This window comes from Saccopteryx bilineata, chromosome 6 (genome assembly GCF_036850765.1).
Source record: "Saccopteryx bilineata isolate mSacBil1 chromosome 6, mSacBil1_pri_phased_curated, whole genome shotgun sequence".
Classification (NCBI taxonomy): domain Eukaryota; kingdom Metazoa; phylum Chordata; class Mammalia; order Chiroptera; family Emballonuridae; genus Saccopteryx; species Saccopteryx bilineata.
Window position 1 is genome coordinate 34,204,442 of NC_089495.1, and position 17,005 is coordinate 34,221,446.

The 17,005-nt window shown below is 43.6% G+C and overlaps 1 protein-coding gene and 1 non-coding gene across 2 annotated transcripts in view; both read left to right on the forward strand.

Annotated features, from left to right (window-relative positions):
* Positions 1-23: 23 nt before the first annotated feature.
* HGSNAT (heparan-alpha-glucosaminide N-acetyltransferase) overlaps positions 24-17,005 on the forward strand; it is a 31,221-nt gene continuing 14,239 nt past the window's right edge. The window contains exons 1-7 of the mRNA XM_066235235.1: positions 24-577; positions 4,818-4,933; positions 7,594-7,733; positions 7,951-8,072; positions 11,072-11,141; positions 14,431-14,500; positions 15,192-15,301. Of these exons, the coding sequence (XP_066091332.1) occupies positions 316-577; positions 4,818-4,933; positions 7,594-7,733; positions 7,951-8,072; positions 11,072-11,141; positions 14,431-14,500; positions 15,192-15,301 (890 nt within the window). The 5' untranslated portion in view covers positions 24-315. The remainder of the gene's footprint in view (positions 578-4,817; positions 4,934-7,593; positions 7,734-7,950; positions 8,073-11,071; positions 11,142-14,430; positions 14,501-15,191; positions 15,302-17,005) is intronic.
* LOC136309709 (U5 spliceosomal RNA) lies at positions 6,418-6,533 on the forward strand. Its single transcript, XR_010726361.1, has one exon. It is a non-coding gene; the product is annotated as a U5 spliceosomal RNA (small nuclear RNA).

The following is a 17,005-nucleotide window of genomic DNA, read 5'->3' on the forward strand; positions in this document are numbered from 1 at the left end:
GTGGACAGAGGACACTTCCACCCATGTATAGTGAATGGCTGGACGCAGGAATTTGGGAGAACGTCGCTCAGGAGACGGATCACAGACTGGAGCAGTGGCGTGTGGCCTGAGGAAGACCTCTCTTTTGGATGTTTCCCAGAAAAGTACTACGCAACAGGAGAGAATCTTGGTTCTTTACGTGGCACGCTTTCCGAGCCCAGGGCCGGGACTGGCCCGGCCCCTTGGCCCTTCCCGTACCGGCCGTCACCGCCCAGGGCTCCAGCATTCCCCCGCCTCGCGCGGGTGACTCAAACAGCGGTGACGGCATTGGAGGCGATGACGGGCGCGCGGCCGCGCGCGGCGAAGAAGCGCAGAGCTCGGGAGCGCGGCGGCGGCGGCGGCGGCGGAGGAGGAGCAGGAGCGGCGGCCGAAGCGAAGCGGCGGCCCGTGGCGGCGGCGGCGGGCGGCATGCTCTGGTCGCGGGCCGCGGGCCCGGCGCTGGCCGCGCTGCTGCTGCTGGCCGCGTCGGTGCTGAGCGCCACGCTGCTGGCCCCCGGCGGCTCTCTGGAGCGCGGCACCGAGTCCGCGCCGCCGCGAGGTGAGTGCGCCGGGAGGCCCCTGCGCCCCTCTGGCCGTCGGGCCCGTGGGGCGCGCGACTGTCCCCTCCCTTTGGGCGACGCGACGCCCCCTCCCGGCTAGGGACGCTCAGCGCGCGAGCTCTCGGAAAAGCAGTTCTCCCGGACTCGAGTTTTTGTTCCCACTCCGCGGCGGTGGGCGCGCCAGGGCCTGGAGCCGGGCATTCGGCTGCGGTCGCTGGCGCCGGCGAGTCAGCATCGCGCAGCGGGGTGGGAGCAACAGCCCAACCGTACCCACCCGAGGGCGAAGGCACGGGGGAGCGGGCGGGAGGGGTGCCGGCCTCTCCCAGAGCGGGGGGCGGGCAGCCCCCGCCCCGAGGCTGCAAGGCACCCAGCCTGTGCAGGCGACTTGATCTAAGTGTGCCTTTGATGGGGAGACCTGTTCCTCCCCAGATGCAAAACTAGGTAAGAGGCGGACTGACCAAGAGGCGTGCACCCAACTCGTTTCGCTCTTCTAGTCCACTGTATGGCGGTTCTTCCGCACGAATGAAGTCCCTTCCCCAGAGGACAGAGGGTTTGGCGGGCGCCGCCCTGCCTGGTGGCTGCAGCTGCGGGGCGCCCGCGCGCGATGGCCCGAGTCCGGAGCCGGACCCCAGAGGCCCCGCTCGGCGCTGGGATTACGCTGGGGAGTGCACGACCGACGGGAATGAAATTCAGCAGGAGGCGGCGCGGCGAGGGCGGTGATTGCAGGATTTGGTCTTTAAAACTCGAGGTCCAGTCTCGAGCTAACCTCCCCTGCAGTTTCCCTTAGGATAGTTTTACTTGCGAAGTGGCGAGGAGAAACAATCGAGGTTGTGGTTTGCGGGCAGGCACTCTGTGGTTTGCGCGGGGATGCCACAGAACAGAATTGGCAGCCTGGAGGGGCCTGTCGGGTATATTTGCCGGGAAAGGGAGTGATTATAATGTGCGGCGGGTACTGTTTGCCTCACTTGCCTGGACTCCGAACTCACCAGGGGTAATGGTAAAAAAAATACAAATCTCTAGACCCCTGGAACCAGGATCCTAAGCCCTGTCCAGGTGCTTCTTTGGTCAGGGATTGTGGGCTCAGCCAAGCGCAGCAAACCCTGACCGGGTAGCGTTTGGATAGGTCAGAGGATCCCCCTGGGAAGTCACCTACCTCTCTTTGCCCTCTTGTCATCCCTATTCTGTATCAGAACAAGGGGGTTTTGGTGTCAGGGTGAAGTTCACACAGCCACTCCTACCCAGTCAGAATCTTATAGAGCAAAGACAATAAATTTTGAAAAAGCATTTCAGCTGGCTTTGTTTTGTATGCTGCCCCCAACCCCGGGGTCGGTCTCATCCTCTCCCCTGCTTTTATAATTGAGGAAACAGCCCAAGAGGTTACATCTGCACAGTCACAAATTGTCAGGGACAGATCCTTACTGTGCTCTTTCTTTGTATTTTAGGACCAATTCATCAAGATACTTATTTTAGGAAAAAAGTAATTGCATAAAGTGAGAGAGAACATAGTATTCTTAAGCAATCCACACCAGAACCTTCACCAAGCTGTGTTGAGAGGACAGCTAGACTTTCAGTGCCTCCTGGAGTCCAGGTTTAGGCTGGACAACTTCCTGTTAAGAGCTCCATCTTCCTAAGAATTGAGGACTCAAGTTTACATCAAAAGAGAAAAGAAAAATTATGAAGAATATGTCCTTTAAAATATGCCCAACAAAGATACTCCAGAGCAGAGAGCTAGAACCAGAAGTTAAATATTTGAAAATTGAACAAAAGTCTAATATACAAATAGTATGGTTACCCCAGGAATATTGAGAGGTGACTTTCTTTAGTTTATTTCCTTACCAAAACATGGCAGACAGGAAGAAGAGGAGGAGTTGTTCTTTTGTAGATAATGCTTCTTAGGTGTTACCCTGGTATTTCTAAAGTCACTGTGTCAAAAGTTGGCATCCTTTTCTGGAAACTGAGCGTCAGGTTCAATTTCATTGTCATATCGGATAGCTTAGGAATTCCATCCTTTGTGTGTTTGAGTGATACAGACTCACTGGTTTAAAAATTAAAAAAAAAAAAAAAAGCTTATAATGCAAAGAAGTCCAGTTATCAAAATACCCTGGCTTTTCACTGAAACTCTCTAGCTGTTGTTTGCAGCATTGGCTGCATATTAGAATTAACTTGAGGAAGTGTTTCTTTGTTTGTTTGTTTAGGGAGGAAATTTTAAAACTCTTCTTGCTGGTTGGATACAGATTCTGATTTAATTGGTCTGGAGTGGGGGCCAGGGCTTCAGTATTTTTTGTTTTAGCCCTGAAGGAAGCTTCCAGATTATGAAATAAAAGAGGCCAGATCATTACCTTTTTAGTTTCCTGTAGTTTTCCTTTTGCCTAGAAGCTAGAGTGTAAATTAGTTTCTCCTTCATATACTACAATATAATAGATATAAATGGCCCAGTTGGTCTCATTGCAACATTTTGCTTTAACTTTAGCTAATAATAGTCCACTTTGTTTTGCTCCAAATTTGGCCAACTTAAATTTAGAATGTACATGTCCTGGTGAACTTTAAGAGCATCTAATAAAGCAGGGGTCCCCAAACTACGGCCTGCGGGCCACATGCGGCCCCCTGAGGCCATTTATCTGGCCCCCACCGCACTTCCGGAAGGGGCACCTCTTTCATTGGTGGTCAGTGGAGGAGCATAGTTCCCATTGAAATACTGGTCAGTTTGTTGATTTAAATTTACTTGTTTGTTATTTTAAATATTGTATTTCTTCCTGCTTTGTTTTTTTACTTTAAGATATGTGCAGTGTGCATAGGGATTTGTTCATAGTTTTTTTTTGTTTTTTGGTTTTTTTTTTAGATTTTATTTATTCATTATAGAGAGGAGAGAGAGAGAGAGAGAGAGAGAGAGAAGGGGGAGGAGCAGGAAGCATCAACTCCCATATGCGCCTTGACCAGGCAAGCCCAGGGTTTCGAACCGGCAACCTCAGTGTTTCCAGGTTGACGCTTTATCCACTGCGCCACCACAGGTCAGGCAGTTCATAGTTTTTTTTGTAGTCCAGCCCTCCAACGGTCTGAGGGACGGTGAACTGGCCCCCTGTGTAAAAAGTTTGGGGACCCCTGTAATAAAGTGAGGAGCTGTAAGCCAAGGGAACACGGAGCAGTGGGGTCCTGCCCATCAGACAGACCTGTCCTCTTCCCTTACTTGCCCCAAATCTGCTGTGGAGTTAGGAGATTCAGAATTCCAAACCAAAGTGATATAAATTAGGGCTTCTCAGTCTTTCAAGAGCATGCAAATTCCCCACAGACCCTGCCGACCTGCTCATCCCAACCCAGTTGGTCTGGGGTTCTGCAGGTCTCATGCTGCCCACAGCTGAGTAAAGCGGGAGGAGAAACTTTGGACTTTGGAATCACACAAATTGGGTTCAAAACAACTCAAAACATTTCACAGAAAAACTCTGTGGCCATGGGTAATTTTCTAATTCTTGTGAACCTTAATTTTTTTATCCGTAAAATGGAGAAAATACCTAGCTAGTTCATGAAATTGTCTTACAGTATTATCAAAATAGAAGATACCCTATTTCCCTAGGTATAAGATGCACTTTTTCCGAAAAATTTGGAGTCTAAAAACTGGGTGCGTCTACAGTGCTTATAGTTTTTTTACTTGCATTTCTGGCCTTTTCGTGCTTGTTTTTGCGCTTGTTGAAGACAGTGATTCTTCGTCATCGGACACAGATGAGGACAAGCTAATGGATGGGAGTTTTGACAGTGATGAGGAGTCGTATGAATTTTATGATGAATAAAACTTGAGTTCAATAACTTTATGTAATACATTTTTTTTTCAAATTTAGTGCTCCAAAATTTGGTGCGTCTCATACATGGGGAAATACGGTACATGGAACTGACCTAATTCATGTGCCTGTCACATCTTAGCACTTGATGAGTGTAAGGTCCTTACAGAGTCCTTTTACACACTAGGTGTGAATGGTGTTGCCTGAGTCCTCATGTGTGGAGAGGCACCTGTGCAAAAGGGGATCTGGGTGTGTGTGCACACGTGAGCGTGCATGCCTATCTGTGCTTACAGCGAGTAAGGGCCCAGAGGCCCCAGGGTGCAGGCGCTTGAGAAGCACTTCTGTGAAGCCACCATTCACACAGTGTACTTTGTCTCTAACACATTTTTCTTCTTTTCTTCCTAACACATTTTAAGTATGCTTTGTTTTTCTTTTATTTTTTAAACTTTTTTTTTCTAATTCTTGCCAGATTTGGACCAAAAAAGGCATGTCGAGCTGAAGATGGACCAGGCCCTGCTGCTCATCCATAATGAACTCCCTGGGACAAACTTGACTGTCTACTGGAAGTCTGAACGCTGTTACCACGTACGTATAGTGTCCACACTCACAATTCTCTTTGCTTTGGGAATAGTTCGATAGACCCTTGATGCTTCACACCTGCAGTTCTTCACATGTTAACTTCAGTTTTAAAGGTAAGGAGACAAAAAGCTATCTAACCAGGGAGAATGCCTAGCAACGAGCAACATTTGTTTATCTTTTCCACTGCCCATTAAAAAGAGAGAAAAAAAAAGAAAAACACTAGTTCTCAGTGATGGCAAAATTACTAGAGGTGTTTTATTTTACTCCTTTGCCTAATGCCAAACCCTCTTGCTGGACGAGGAAGGGAGTGAGACGCACGAGTGTTCTTCAAGGGCAAGGGCAGTAAGGACAGTGGGGAGGCTCGGTGCTGAGGCAGAGTGGCAGGTGTTCCAGATATCTACCTCTCTGATGGTAAAGAATTTATCTGAAGGTTTTACTCCTATTCTAGGCCTTTTTGCTTTCTAAGGACGAGGCTGTTCTTCCACGTAGAACAAAATATTCTTTATTTCTAAATAAAATGGAGAGTTTCAATGTACCACCTTTAGAGGAAGAATTTGAAGATATAGTGTGCTTTGAGTATGGGTACCAGCTGAAAGCATCACAGTTCTAGCAGGTAAAATAAGTTAGCATATTGAAAGATTTATTTATGTTGACATTTTTATCCTTGAGGAATCTCTAGAGCTCATCTGAAAAGAAAACGATGAAAATTTCCTGGGAAAAATAGAGGTTAAATGGGGTGATGGCTAATGCACTCTGATATGAAGACTAAACGTAGGAAAAATGGCAGGACTTCCCAAACTCATTCATTCATTCAACACCATTGCTGTTGATGTATCAATGGATGCTTTATAGAGTCTGCGTAAATAATCCCAAAATTTGTATGAAAAAGTAAATGAGCAAAAGAATCAAAGGACAGCACAGAAGGAGAATGGGCATCATGGAGACTTGCTGGACCAGGTCAGGTTGATTACAGAGCCACAGCTGTTCATGCAGCCCAAGAGAGAAATGAAGGCCAGGACCAAAGTGGTATGAGAAGCAGAAGCTAATTAAAGAAGAATTTAACATGCTATAACTAAAACCGTGAGGAAAGGTATTTCAGATTATCGTATACCATCTATCAAATGCTCCAAGTGGATTCAAGTTTTAAAAAACCTCCACAAACTTAAAAAATACCAAAAAAGGCAGATTACATTTTTAAACTAACGAAGCAATAGAAGAAATGAGAAGCCAGATTAACAAGACTTTATAAAACTTTAAACACTTGTAATTAAAAACAACAGAATATAACAAGATGAAATGGAGTGCATTCGAATGGGGAAATACTTGAGAGTTAAAAATTTAATACTACAGTATATGAAGGTGACATATTTCTACCAGTATGTTCAAGAGAATATGGTGTCTAAAAGATGGCTTATGCCATAGGAAACAAAACAGAGAAAGAATATTGAGTTATTTAATCTACTGATCATTTTAAAAAGTAATCTTAATGCATACTCTTGTTTCTGTTCAGATCGTATAAATCTTTCTCCTTTTACTAAGGATTTCCGTGGAGAGAAACAATTTTGGGTTTCGAACTAATTTTTTGAAGCCTTGTTCTGGCAGGGCTAATAAAAAGAAAAGAAAAAAAAAGTAATCTTAATGCTAGGATATCATAAAGATATATTGTAGTATATGAACAAAAGGAAGAATGATTTTTAAATCCTGGGAAACTAATGAAAAATAAATATATTATAATATATGTTGTAATTTTTCTTATTTGAATGCTATTTGGCACATGTAACGGGAGCCATTAAAATGAGTATTTTTTATCCAGTAATTTCATTTTTAGAAATTTATCTTAGGGAAAGAATTTAAATGAATAAGAGCATCATGCCTGACCAGGTGGTGGCTCAGTGGATAGAGTGTCGAACTGGGACGCAGAGGACCCAGGTTCAAAACCCCGAGGTTGCCAGCTTGAGTTCGGGTTCATCTGGTTTGAGCAAGGCTCACCAGCTTGAGCCTAAGGTCACTGGCTTGAGCAAGGGGTCACTTGGTCTGCTGTAACCCCCTCACCCCCTGGTCAAGGCAGATAGGAGAAAGCAATCAAGAGACAATTAAGGTGCCTCAAAGAAGAATTGATGCTTCTCATTTCTCTCCCTTCCTGTCTGACTCTCTCTGTCTCTGTCACACACATAAAAAAATAAGAGAATCGTGTAGATCTTTTAAAACAATGTAACTTATATAAATTATAAATGTATTTATTTATAACTAAATTACCTGTTTTTAAAACAACATATTTTATATAAATTACATATAAAAAGATACCACAATTATAATATTTGATGGAATATAATGCAGTCATTAACAATTATAAATATGCAGATTGGGTAGAATGGTGAAAATTTATTTGTTAAATAATAATCAAAACAATAGAAGGCAGGACTTAATATATGCTGTATTTGTTCATTTTGTGGAAAATTTATGAATAAAGGTTGTACGGCTCCATAACAACACAGTTATTTATATGGGCAAATTTTATCTAAATTAAGTTTAGATAATAACTGGAATTTAAGTTTTCCCTAGGTATGAAAGGAAAGGCATGTGGGGATCTTCAGCTGGATGTTCACGTCCAGCACCCAGCAGACTCCCAGAACCTCTGATGGTGTGCGTGTGCTCTCCTGTTGCAGTGCTTGCTTCAGGTTCTGGCGGCGGTTCCCAGGAGTGGAAAGCCCGGGAAGCCCAGCATTGCAGCTGTGGCTGTGAGCACCCAGCACGGATCCATCCTGCAGCTCAATGACACGTCGTCCAAAGAGAAGGAAGTCTGTAGGTTTGTACCTGCTTTGCTGTGACCTACTCAAGTCTGTTGTCTCTATGCTTTTCTTCTTTCTTTGTTTTTAGCTTTTTCTTCCTTCAAAATATTTTCCTCTATCTTTTCTGATCTGCACCCAGGAATGCCTGTCACTCTGCCTTCATGACATACTGAAAACCCAACTCCTTTTTGCCCCTAATCTAATCTTCTTCTTAATTTTACCTAATCTTTATAGGCTGGAACACAAGTTTGGCGAATTTGGAAACTATTCCCTCTTGGTAAAGCACGCCCATAATGGAGTCAGTGAAATTGCTTGTGACCTAGTTGTCAATAAAAATCCAGTTGACAGTAACCTTCGTATGTATATGTTCTTTGCTGATTTTTTAAATTTGCATTTTCAAACGTTTTGGTTTTTGAATAACTGTTTGTAACACTTTGTGTAATTTAAAACCTAGATTATAGGTTATCTATCTCATAGTTGTGGTACATTTAAAATGTACTTACTGTGTCATTGGTCTTTTGGTCTTTAAAATACCAAGATCATGTGATATATAAAAATGTTATATATCAGCATAGTCTCATAGTTGTTAAATTATGAAGCATAAATAAGCCAAAATAGTCAATGCAATGAAAAGAAACTAGAAATAAGAGCACTCAACTTTCAAGTATCTTTTCTTGTTTTTGGATTTAGGGTACAAAATTTGGATTTCCTCTAGGTATCTTATGTTGAAAGTCCAGAATTCCCCTTAGTTTAAGAAGGGACTGTTCAATCTTTAATAACTCCACTGAGGAAATCTGTCACTGAGCCCTCCCTTAGATAATGTAATAAGTCCCTAGATCATTAGTAAGTGCTGTTCACAGTGAAGCTATGAAAGACTATGAGGTCATGTCAAAAGAACCGGAGCCAACGTGGAAGGGCCAGTGTGGGACAGTTTAAGTATTACAAGGAGTAATGAATGGAACTGATGGAAACACAGGGAGTATACAAAACCCAGTGAGTTTATTGTGAAACTAAAATGGGCAAGGCCCTTCGACCCAAACAAAAACACTTGAGTTGCCTTTGGCGGTAACAGGATACATGAAATTGACTACTGTGACTTAAAATTGTCAGTTGAAAGGAAAGATTTAAGTATTTATCCTGTTTTATTTCTGTTTTAACTGTAACTTAGGATAACTAAGTTGTCCTAGATGAGGAGGATAAATTCTTTAGAGAAGAATTTCAGTTAATACGTGGCAGAATGGCAGAATATTTTGCAGCCGCTAATGAAAGAACTGCTTTGGGCAAAAAGTCATGAGTGGATGATGCCATCAGATGAAGCAGGAACTTGACACAGGAGGGGTCAGGCTTTCACCAGCTGAAGGCATACCTCGGCACACGGTCATTCTCAGGAAGGGCTCTGACATGGTCAGTGGGAAAGGCTCAACACTACCTTTAAAGCATTCTTCCCCCCAAAAGTTGATTACTCTTAGTTAAGCCTTTACAGCTAATTTGCCATGTACAGAACACTTGAAGGATAGAAGAACAAGTTCAGCGATACATGAGGAAGCATACTGACAGATGTATTCATGAGACATACTGACAGGCGACACTGACCTGGTGTTTAAATCAAGTTAATGACCGCTTACGACTCAGAGGTATTTAAGAGACAAAATATGCAAATGCAAGACACAAACCTTGTTTGGATCCTTATTTGACCATATTAACTACAAAAAACATGTTTGGGACTAGAAAAATTTGAATATGGATTCACTGTCAGCCAGGGAATTATTATTAATTTTGTGTGACATTGTGATTGTATCACAAAAGGTCCATCTTTAAGAAACTTTCAATTCTGAAACAGGTTCAGATTTCTAGACAGTACAAAAAAGAGTTCCCATACACTTTTTTAATTTATTTATTCATTTTTAGAGAGGACAGAGAGAAGGAGGGAGAGAGACAGATAGGGAGAGAGAGGAGAGAGAGACAGAGAGAGAGAGAAGGGGGGAAGAGCTGGAAGCATCAACTCCCATATGTGCCTTGACCAGGCAAGCCCAGGGTTTTGAACCGGCGTCCTCAGCATTTCCAGGTCGACGCTTTATCCACTGTGCCACCACAGGTCAGGCGAGTTCCTATACACTTTTTAACCAGCTTTTCCTAAACCCCTAAACAATATCATCATACAAAGATCCTATGTACAATTATTGAAACCAGGAACTTAACATTGATGCAGTGCTGTTAACTGATCTACAGCCTTTTCAGTTGTCTACAGTTGACCCTCCTAATTTCTTTTTCCTGGTCCAGGATCCAATCCAGGATCCCCCAGTGCACTTAATTGTCAGATCTGTTACCCTCCTTTAAAATAGGACAGTTCTTCAATCTTCCTTTGTCTTTTATGACCTTGACACTTTTGAAGAGGACTGGCCAGTTAGTCTGTTATTTGGATTTACTTGCTGTTTTCTTTTGATGAGGTAGGTAGGGATCATGCATTTTTGGTAGATTACTACCGAAGTGATGTTGTGTGGGTCATGTCAGGAGTTGCGTGAGGGTGATATGTCTTTAATGGGACTGTTGCTTTAGAGATACAACTGAAGATGTAAGGGTGAAATAACATGGCTTCTAGGATTTGCTTAAAAACACTATAGGCAGAAAAAAAATAGCAGAGGGGAGAGTGTTACTAGATCAAGCAAGAGTGGCAATATTTTGATAATTCTAGAATTTAGATGAGTTTATTGTACTGTTTTCTGTATTTTTGTGTATGTTTAGTGTTTTTCATAATGAAAATGAGAACTTCCTTTATGAAGTGTTCTCAGTTGTTTATAGAAAATTTGGCTTAAGGATACAGGCTTTGGCCCTGGCCAGGTGGCTCAGTGGTAGAGCGTCAGCCCGGCATGTGGATATCCTGGGTTCAGTTCCTGGTCCGGGCACACAGGAGAAGTGACCATCTGCTTCTCCACCCTCTCTTTCCCCCTTCTTTCTCTTTTTCTCTCTCTTCTCCTCCCACAGCCGTAGCTCAATTGGTTTGAGCTCATTGGCCCTAGGAACTGAAGATGGCTCTGTGGAGCCTCCACCTCAGGTGCTAAAAAAAAAAATAACTCAGTTGTCAGCATGGCTTCAGTTGGGCAGAGTATCAGCCCAGATAGGGGTTGCTGGGTGGATCCAGGTCAGGGCACCTGCCGGAGTCTGTTTCTCTTATCTCCCCTCCTCTCACTTGGAAAAGAAAAAGAAAAACAGAAAAAGAATATAGGCTTTTCCCTCATTTGTTTTGATTTTGATTTTTTTTTGCCTTTTTTGTCTACAGATTAAATGTAATAATGTGACAACTTTGATTCTTATGGTGGCATTTTTGGTGCTAACATGTGTTCTGTTACTTTTACAGCTGTGTGTATCGCGTTCCTTGTTGGTCTGGCGGTCGTCATTGCTGTGTGCTTGCTGAGGTTCTTGTTGAGGTAAGCACAACTGGGGAAAGTAGAAATGGAAAAAATATATGCAGATAGGGTAGTTTGACTCATTAAGTGACCAGTATTCTTTGGTTAAAGGAAGACTTACTGCGTGCACTAGGCCCCCACCAGTCCGAGGCGCTAGGGATTCAGTGTAGCATAAGAGATGATATCCCTGACTTCAGGGAAACAGTTTCCTAGTTCTGATGGGTCTTTGCCTTCAGTCCTCCCGAATGGCTGAAAAAGTAGAAGCATATGCTTTCTGAAAATAATTTCCTGAAAGAATCTCACATCCTGTTTCATAGCAAGTAGAGTTGGGCTGTGATGATTTTAGGCTGCCATGCTGGACTGTTCTTCCTTCTGTGTGGCTCTGGGCTGGGAGACCACCCCTCTAGTCCAGCTTCCCAGCTCCCGCCAGCCTCGGTGTCTGGCAGCAGAGGTGCGGATGGGGTGCGGTACCTCAGGACTGCAGCGTGGACTTCTTCCGTCAGTTGGGTTAGTAACTGGAGGAGAAAATCCTTTGTATAACAGCGATTCTGGTGAGAGTGAATTAGTAGATTGGACAAGAAAAAGAAAGTAAAATAGATCCAGGCTTGGCAAATCACTTTTTTATTGTATTTTTCTGAAGTTGGAAACGGGCAGGCAGTCAGACAGACTCCCACATGCGCCCGACCGGGATCCACCCGGCATGTCCACCAGGGGGCGATGCTCTGTCCATCTGGGGCGTTGCTCTGCCACAACCAGAGCCATTCTAGCGCCTGAGGCAGAGGCCACAGAGCCATCCTCAGCACTGGGGCCAATTCTGCTCCAATGGAGCCTCAGCTGCAGGAGGGGAAGAGAGAGACAGAGAGGAAGGAGAGGGGGAGGGGTGGAGAAGCAGATGGGCGCTTCTCTTGTGTGCCCTGGCCGGGAATTGAACCCGGGAGTCCTGCATGCTAGGCCGATGCTCTACCACTGAGCCAACCAGCCAGGGCCGGCAAATCACTTTTCAAATGAAAGTTCATGTGTGTTTTAAAGGGAAGAAGATTAATTTTTCACATGCTTAGCCTGTTAGGGTTTCAGGAAGGACCACAAGATTTTATTGATGAGTTGTATTCAAATTGAAAGAAAGAGAACTGAGTCTTTAAGTTTGCTATGTTGGGGAAACCCTGCAACTTTGGGGAGTTTATGCCTCTGATGACCCTCTGCCTTTATGCATCCTAGAAATATTTCCAGCCCAGGAGGGATAGCTCAGTTGGTTAAAGCAGCATCCCAATATGCCAAGATTGTGGGTTTGATCCCCGGTCAGGGTACATACAAGAATCAACCAATGAATGCATGGATGAGTAGAACAACAAATAGATGTTTCTCCCTCTCTCTGTCTCTCCCCCTTCCCCCTGCTCTCTCTTTCTAAAATAAAAAGGAAAAAAGAAAAAAAAGATTTCCATATAGGAGAAACCTGACTGTGTATAGGGCTAAAAGAATGACTTCCTGCTCAGAAGCAAATGTATAATCTAACTGCACTTTTAGGGACAAGCATAATCCTGGCAGAAGCATTTCATTTCTTTGAATTAAAGTATTATCTTGTCAAAATTTGCATAAGATACAAATTCTGTTCCGATTTATTAGGATTGTTTTCATTTGGTGCTTTTAATGTGAATGTATCTATTACATCGCATTCTAAAGTAGTTGGTAGCTGATATCAAGCTCTTGCCAACGGAGGAAATAGCATCTTACCCCGGAGGAAATAGCATCTCGCCCCGTTGTGGAGTTGAAACTCTTCTTTGCATGTGATTCTGCCTGCTCAGCCTGCAGGCAGAATGCTGTCGTTAGCAAAGCAGGAGCCCCATGTCCTTGCCCTCTTTCCAGCATGCCCATGACAGTCTGGGGAGCTCAGGTTTGTCCCAAGCAGAAAAGACTGAGAAAGTAGTGAGAGAACAGCTTCTCTCCTTTCACTTGGAGACAAGCGTGTACAAGAAACTTGAGTGCTTTGTAAAATCTTTTAAATTTTAAAATACTTTAACGTCTCCTTTTCACCCTTCCTTAGCTGTCTCTATTTTAATGTTTTCATGTAATAGTGATGTTATCAGTGCTGAATAAACCAGAAATAGGAGTTGAATTGTGGGGGTAAAAAAATAAATTAAAAAGTATATGCATTGGATATATGGATCATGTTTGAATACTAATTAGAACAATGAAACTGTAAGAAAAACTTATGAGACAGAGAAATTAAACTGGTTACTTGATAATATTAAGGAATTATTGCCCTGGCTGGGTGGCTCAGTTGGGTAGAGCTTCATCCTGAAGCACAGAGGTTGCCGGTTTGATCCCCGGTCAGGGCACAGACAGAACAGACTGATGTTTCTGTCTTTCTCTCACCTGGTCAGGCTGAATACATGCATTTTTATTTAGTTCTAATCTAGTCTGTGTGTGTAGTGGGTTTTTTATTTAATAGTTTACGTTTGTATTCTTTTATATGCACAGAGCCCACTTCCTTGTTATTTTAATAGCTGTATCACATCCCGTCACACAGTTGTTGTTCACTGTGCATAGTCATTTCTGTATTGACTACTTGTTTGAGAAATTTTGCTATTCTAATTTTTTTTTTTTTTTTTTGGATTTCCCTGAAGCTGGAAACGGGGAGGCAGTCAGACAGATTCCCGCATGCGCCCTACCGGGATCCACCCGGCACGCCCACCAGGGGGCGATGCTCTGCCCATCAGGGGCATCGCTCTGTCCTCACCAGAGCCACTCTAGCGCCTGGGGCAGAGGCCAAGGAGCCATCCCCAGCGCCCGGGCCATCTTTGCTCCAATGGAGCCTTGGCTGCGGGAGGGGAAAAGAGAGACAGAGAGGAAGGAGAGGGGGAGAGGTGGAGAAGCAGATGGGCGCCTCTCCTGTGTGCCCTGGCCGGGAATCGAACCCTGGACTTCCGCACGCCAGGCCGACACTCTACCACCTAGCCAACCGGCCAGGGCTGCTATTCTAATTTTAATAGTGTTATTAATAAGAATTTTATCCACAGGGAGTAATCTTATTAAACCCTCACAACAACTCTTGAGTGACGGCTCTATCTTTATTCCTATTTTTATTGATGAGGAAACTGCTGTAAGGTTGGTCATATAAAAATAAGATCATATAAAAATATAGCTGCTATAAAACTGATTTCTATTCTTGTTTCATTCAAAAGAGCTAAAATGTTTAATTCTTTGACTTTTATGGAATATGATCTTTAAACAAATTTTCTTTCATTATGATAGCTGATAATTTTGGAAATTTTGCCAAAGAAAATAAATTAACTGAGCCTTTATTTATTTACAGTTTGGATGACTTTAATAATTGGATTTTTAAAGCAATAAATTCTCGGGAAACTGACCGCCTCATCAACTCTGTGAGTTATTAGAATGTATCATGTTTGGTCTGGGTGATTTTGTTGATTTGAAATTTATAATTTCTTATGTAATAATAATCTTTAGTATCTGGTTTCATTAACCTTATCAATAGTGTAGAAGGCCAGGTCATGTGTCCTGTATGCCTAAGGGAAGCCTTCCCTCAGCACCTGTGAAGGGCACTGTCCCCTTTGGTTTCTTCAGTGCGGGTGGCCCTCTGGACTGCCTAGTAACGCCCAAGATGGGGACATTCTTTACTCTGCAGGCAGCACTGTTCAGCCAGCCCAGTTAAATAGAGAATGTCAATATTAAAACAAAAGAGATATTGAATCTATAAATGCAGTGGCCTACTGAGATGATTAAGCCTGTTATTTGTGTTAATAAATCCATTATGGGCATACTTCTGTCTGCTTACGGTCACATTTGCTTGTACACTTATACCAGGTGCATGCAGGGACCAGTTTGTGGTGGTCCTTTATCAACACAGCACTGCAGGCTCAGCAGAAGGCCGAAAATCAAATAAAGTGAGAAAGCAAATCTCTAGATGGGATCTTGACAAAAGCAATTTGAATTGTTATTCAGAACAATAATCTTTAGCTTTCCACTTGGTTAATTTCTCCCTAAACAATAGAAAAATGAAATTTACTTCATCGCGTTATGAATTGTCTTGTCCTTTTCCCCATTTTCCTGAAGGAGCTGGGCTCTCCAAGCAGGGCAGGACAGCTCGGTGACGATGTCCACCCAGAGGCATGGCGTCCGTCAACTGTGCCTCCACGCCTCCGCTGCGTGGACACCTTCAGGGGGTACGTGGGCTCCCTGGTAACACATGGGCACGGGTAGCCTAAGGTTACATGTTTACACATAAACATGCTTTTAAATTACGATTCTTTATATGTCTTTTACTTTCTAGGCTAGAAAGGATTTCTTGCTATAAAAATAAAGTAACAGCTTCTCCTTACTTAAAAACTGTCACGATGCCCTGGCCAGGGCATTGGTTAGGGCATTGTCCTGGTACACCAAGGCTGCAGGTTCAGTCCGGGTCAGGGCACAGACAGGAATCAAACAATGCATAAATAAATAAAACAATAGATTGATGTTTCTCTTTCTCTCTCTTACTCTGTCTCCCTCCTTTCATCTATATCTCAAATCAATCAGTCAGTATATTTTTAATTTTTATTTATTTATTTATCTTTTATAATTTTCTGAAGTGAGAAGTAGGGAGGCAGAGAGACAGACTCGTGCATGTGCCCGACCAGGATCCACCCGGCATGCCCACTAGGGGGCGATGCTCTGCCCATCTGGGGCGTTGCCCCATTGCAACCGGAGCCATTTTTTTTAACACCTGAGGTGGAGGCCATGCAGCTATCCTCAGATTCTGAGCCAGCTTTGCTCCAGTGGAGCCTTGGCTATAAGAGAGGAAGAGAGAGAGAGAGAGAGAGAAAGGAGAGAGGGAAGGGTGGAAAAGCAGATGGGCGCTTATCCTGTGTGCCCTGGCCAGGAATAGAACCCGGACATCCTCACACTGGGCCAACACTCTACCACTGAGCCAACTGGCCAGGGCTTCAATATATTTTCAATTTTTTTTTTTTAAACTATCACGATAGCCAATGTACTATGTTGCTAGAGAGGAGTAGTGGGGCAAGACCAGAAGCAGGTCCCACGGGTGGCAGGTTCTCCTGAGGTAAGGTCATGGGCAAGTAGCTGTGTGTGGGGCCCCTGTGTCCATATGCACCCCCATGTCTGGTCAGCAGCCTGACAGATGAGAAGATGGGCCTGTCTGAAATGACAGGCCTCATCCTTCACCGCTGCTAGAACAGCTAGAATATCAGGCCTTTTTGATAAATCCACAGTGTCACTGGCAAACTGTTATTTTATAGTTCTGATAGAAGAATGAAGATCAGGCTCAAACTCCAAAACTAAAGTATAAAACTGTATAGCTGAAAATAGCTAGGTATCAGGTCTTCCATTTCTACTGATTGGGGTCCTTTAAACTGCAGTGATAACCTTAGCCATCCTGTCTCAGCCTCATCGGAGCGCTCAATGCTCCTGGTGTGTATGTCCGAAGCGGGTAATAATAACAAAAACGATAGTAACGATAATAACAATTGCTAACCGTTTTGAGGTCTCACCAAGTGCCCAGCATTATTCTAACTTGTCTTGATTTTATTTATTCTCTTAACAATTCTCTGCGGTATATACTTTTAATATGCCTGTTTCACAGATGAAATTGAACCACAGAGAGAAGTAACTTGCCCAGGTCACTCAGGGACTGAGACAGCCAGGATTTGATTCTAGCCAGTTGGGCTCCAGAGTTCCCACAAATTACCCCGTTAACCTATCAGAGTCATTCCCTGCATTCTGCAGAACTGGCATCAAACAGTAGCGTATCCAGCATCAATTTTATTGTATTTCTCTTTCTGATTCTCTTTGCCTCTTTGGGAGATGAAGTGTTCACAGGTAGACAGGAACTAACGTTTATTGAGTGCCCCAGACTGCCATGCACTGGT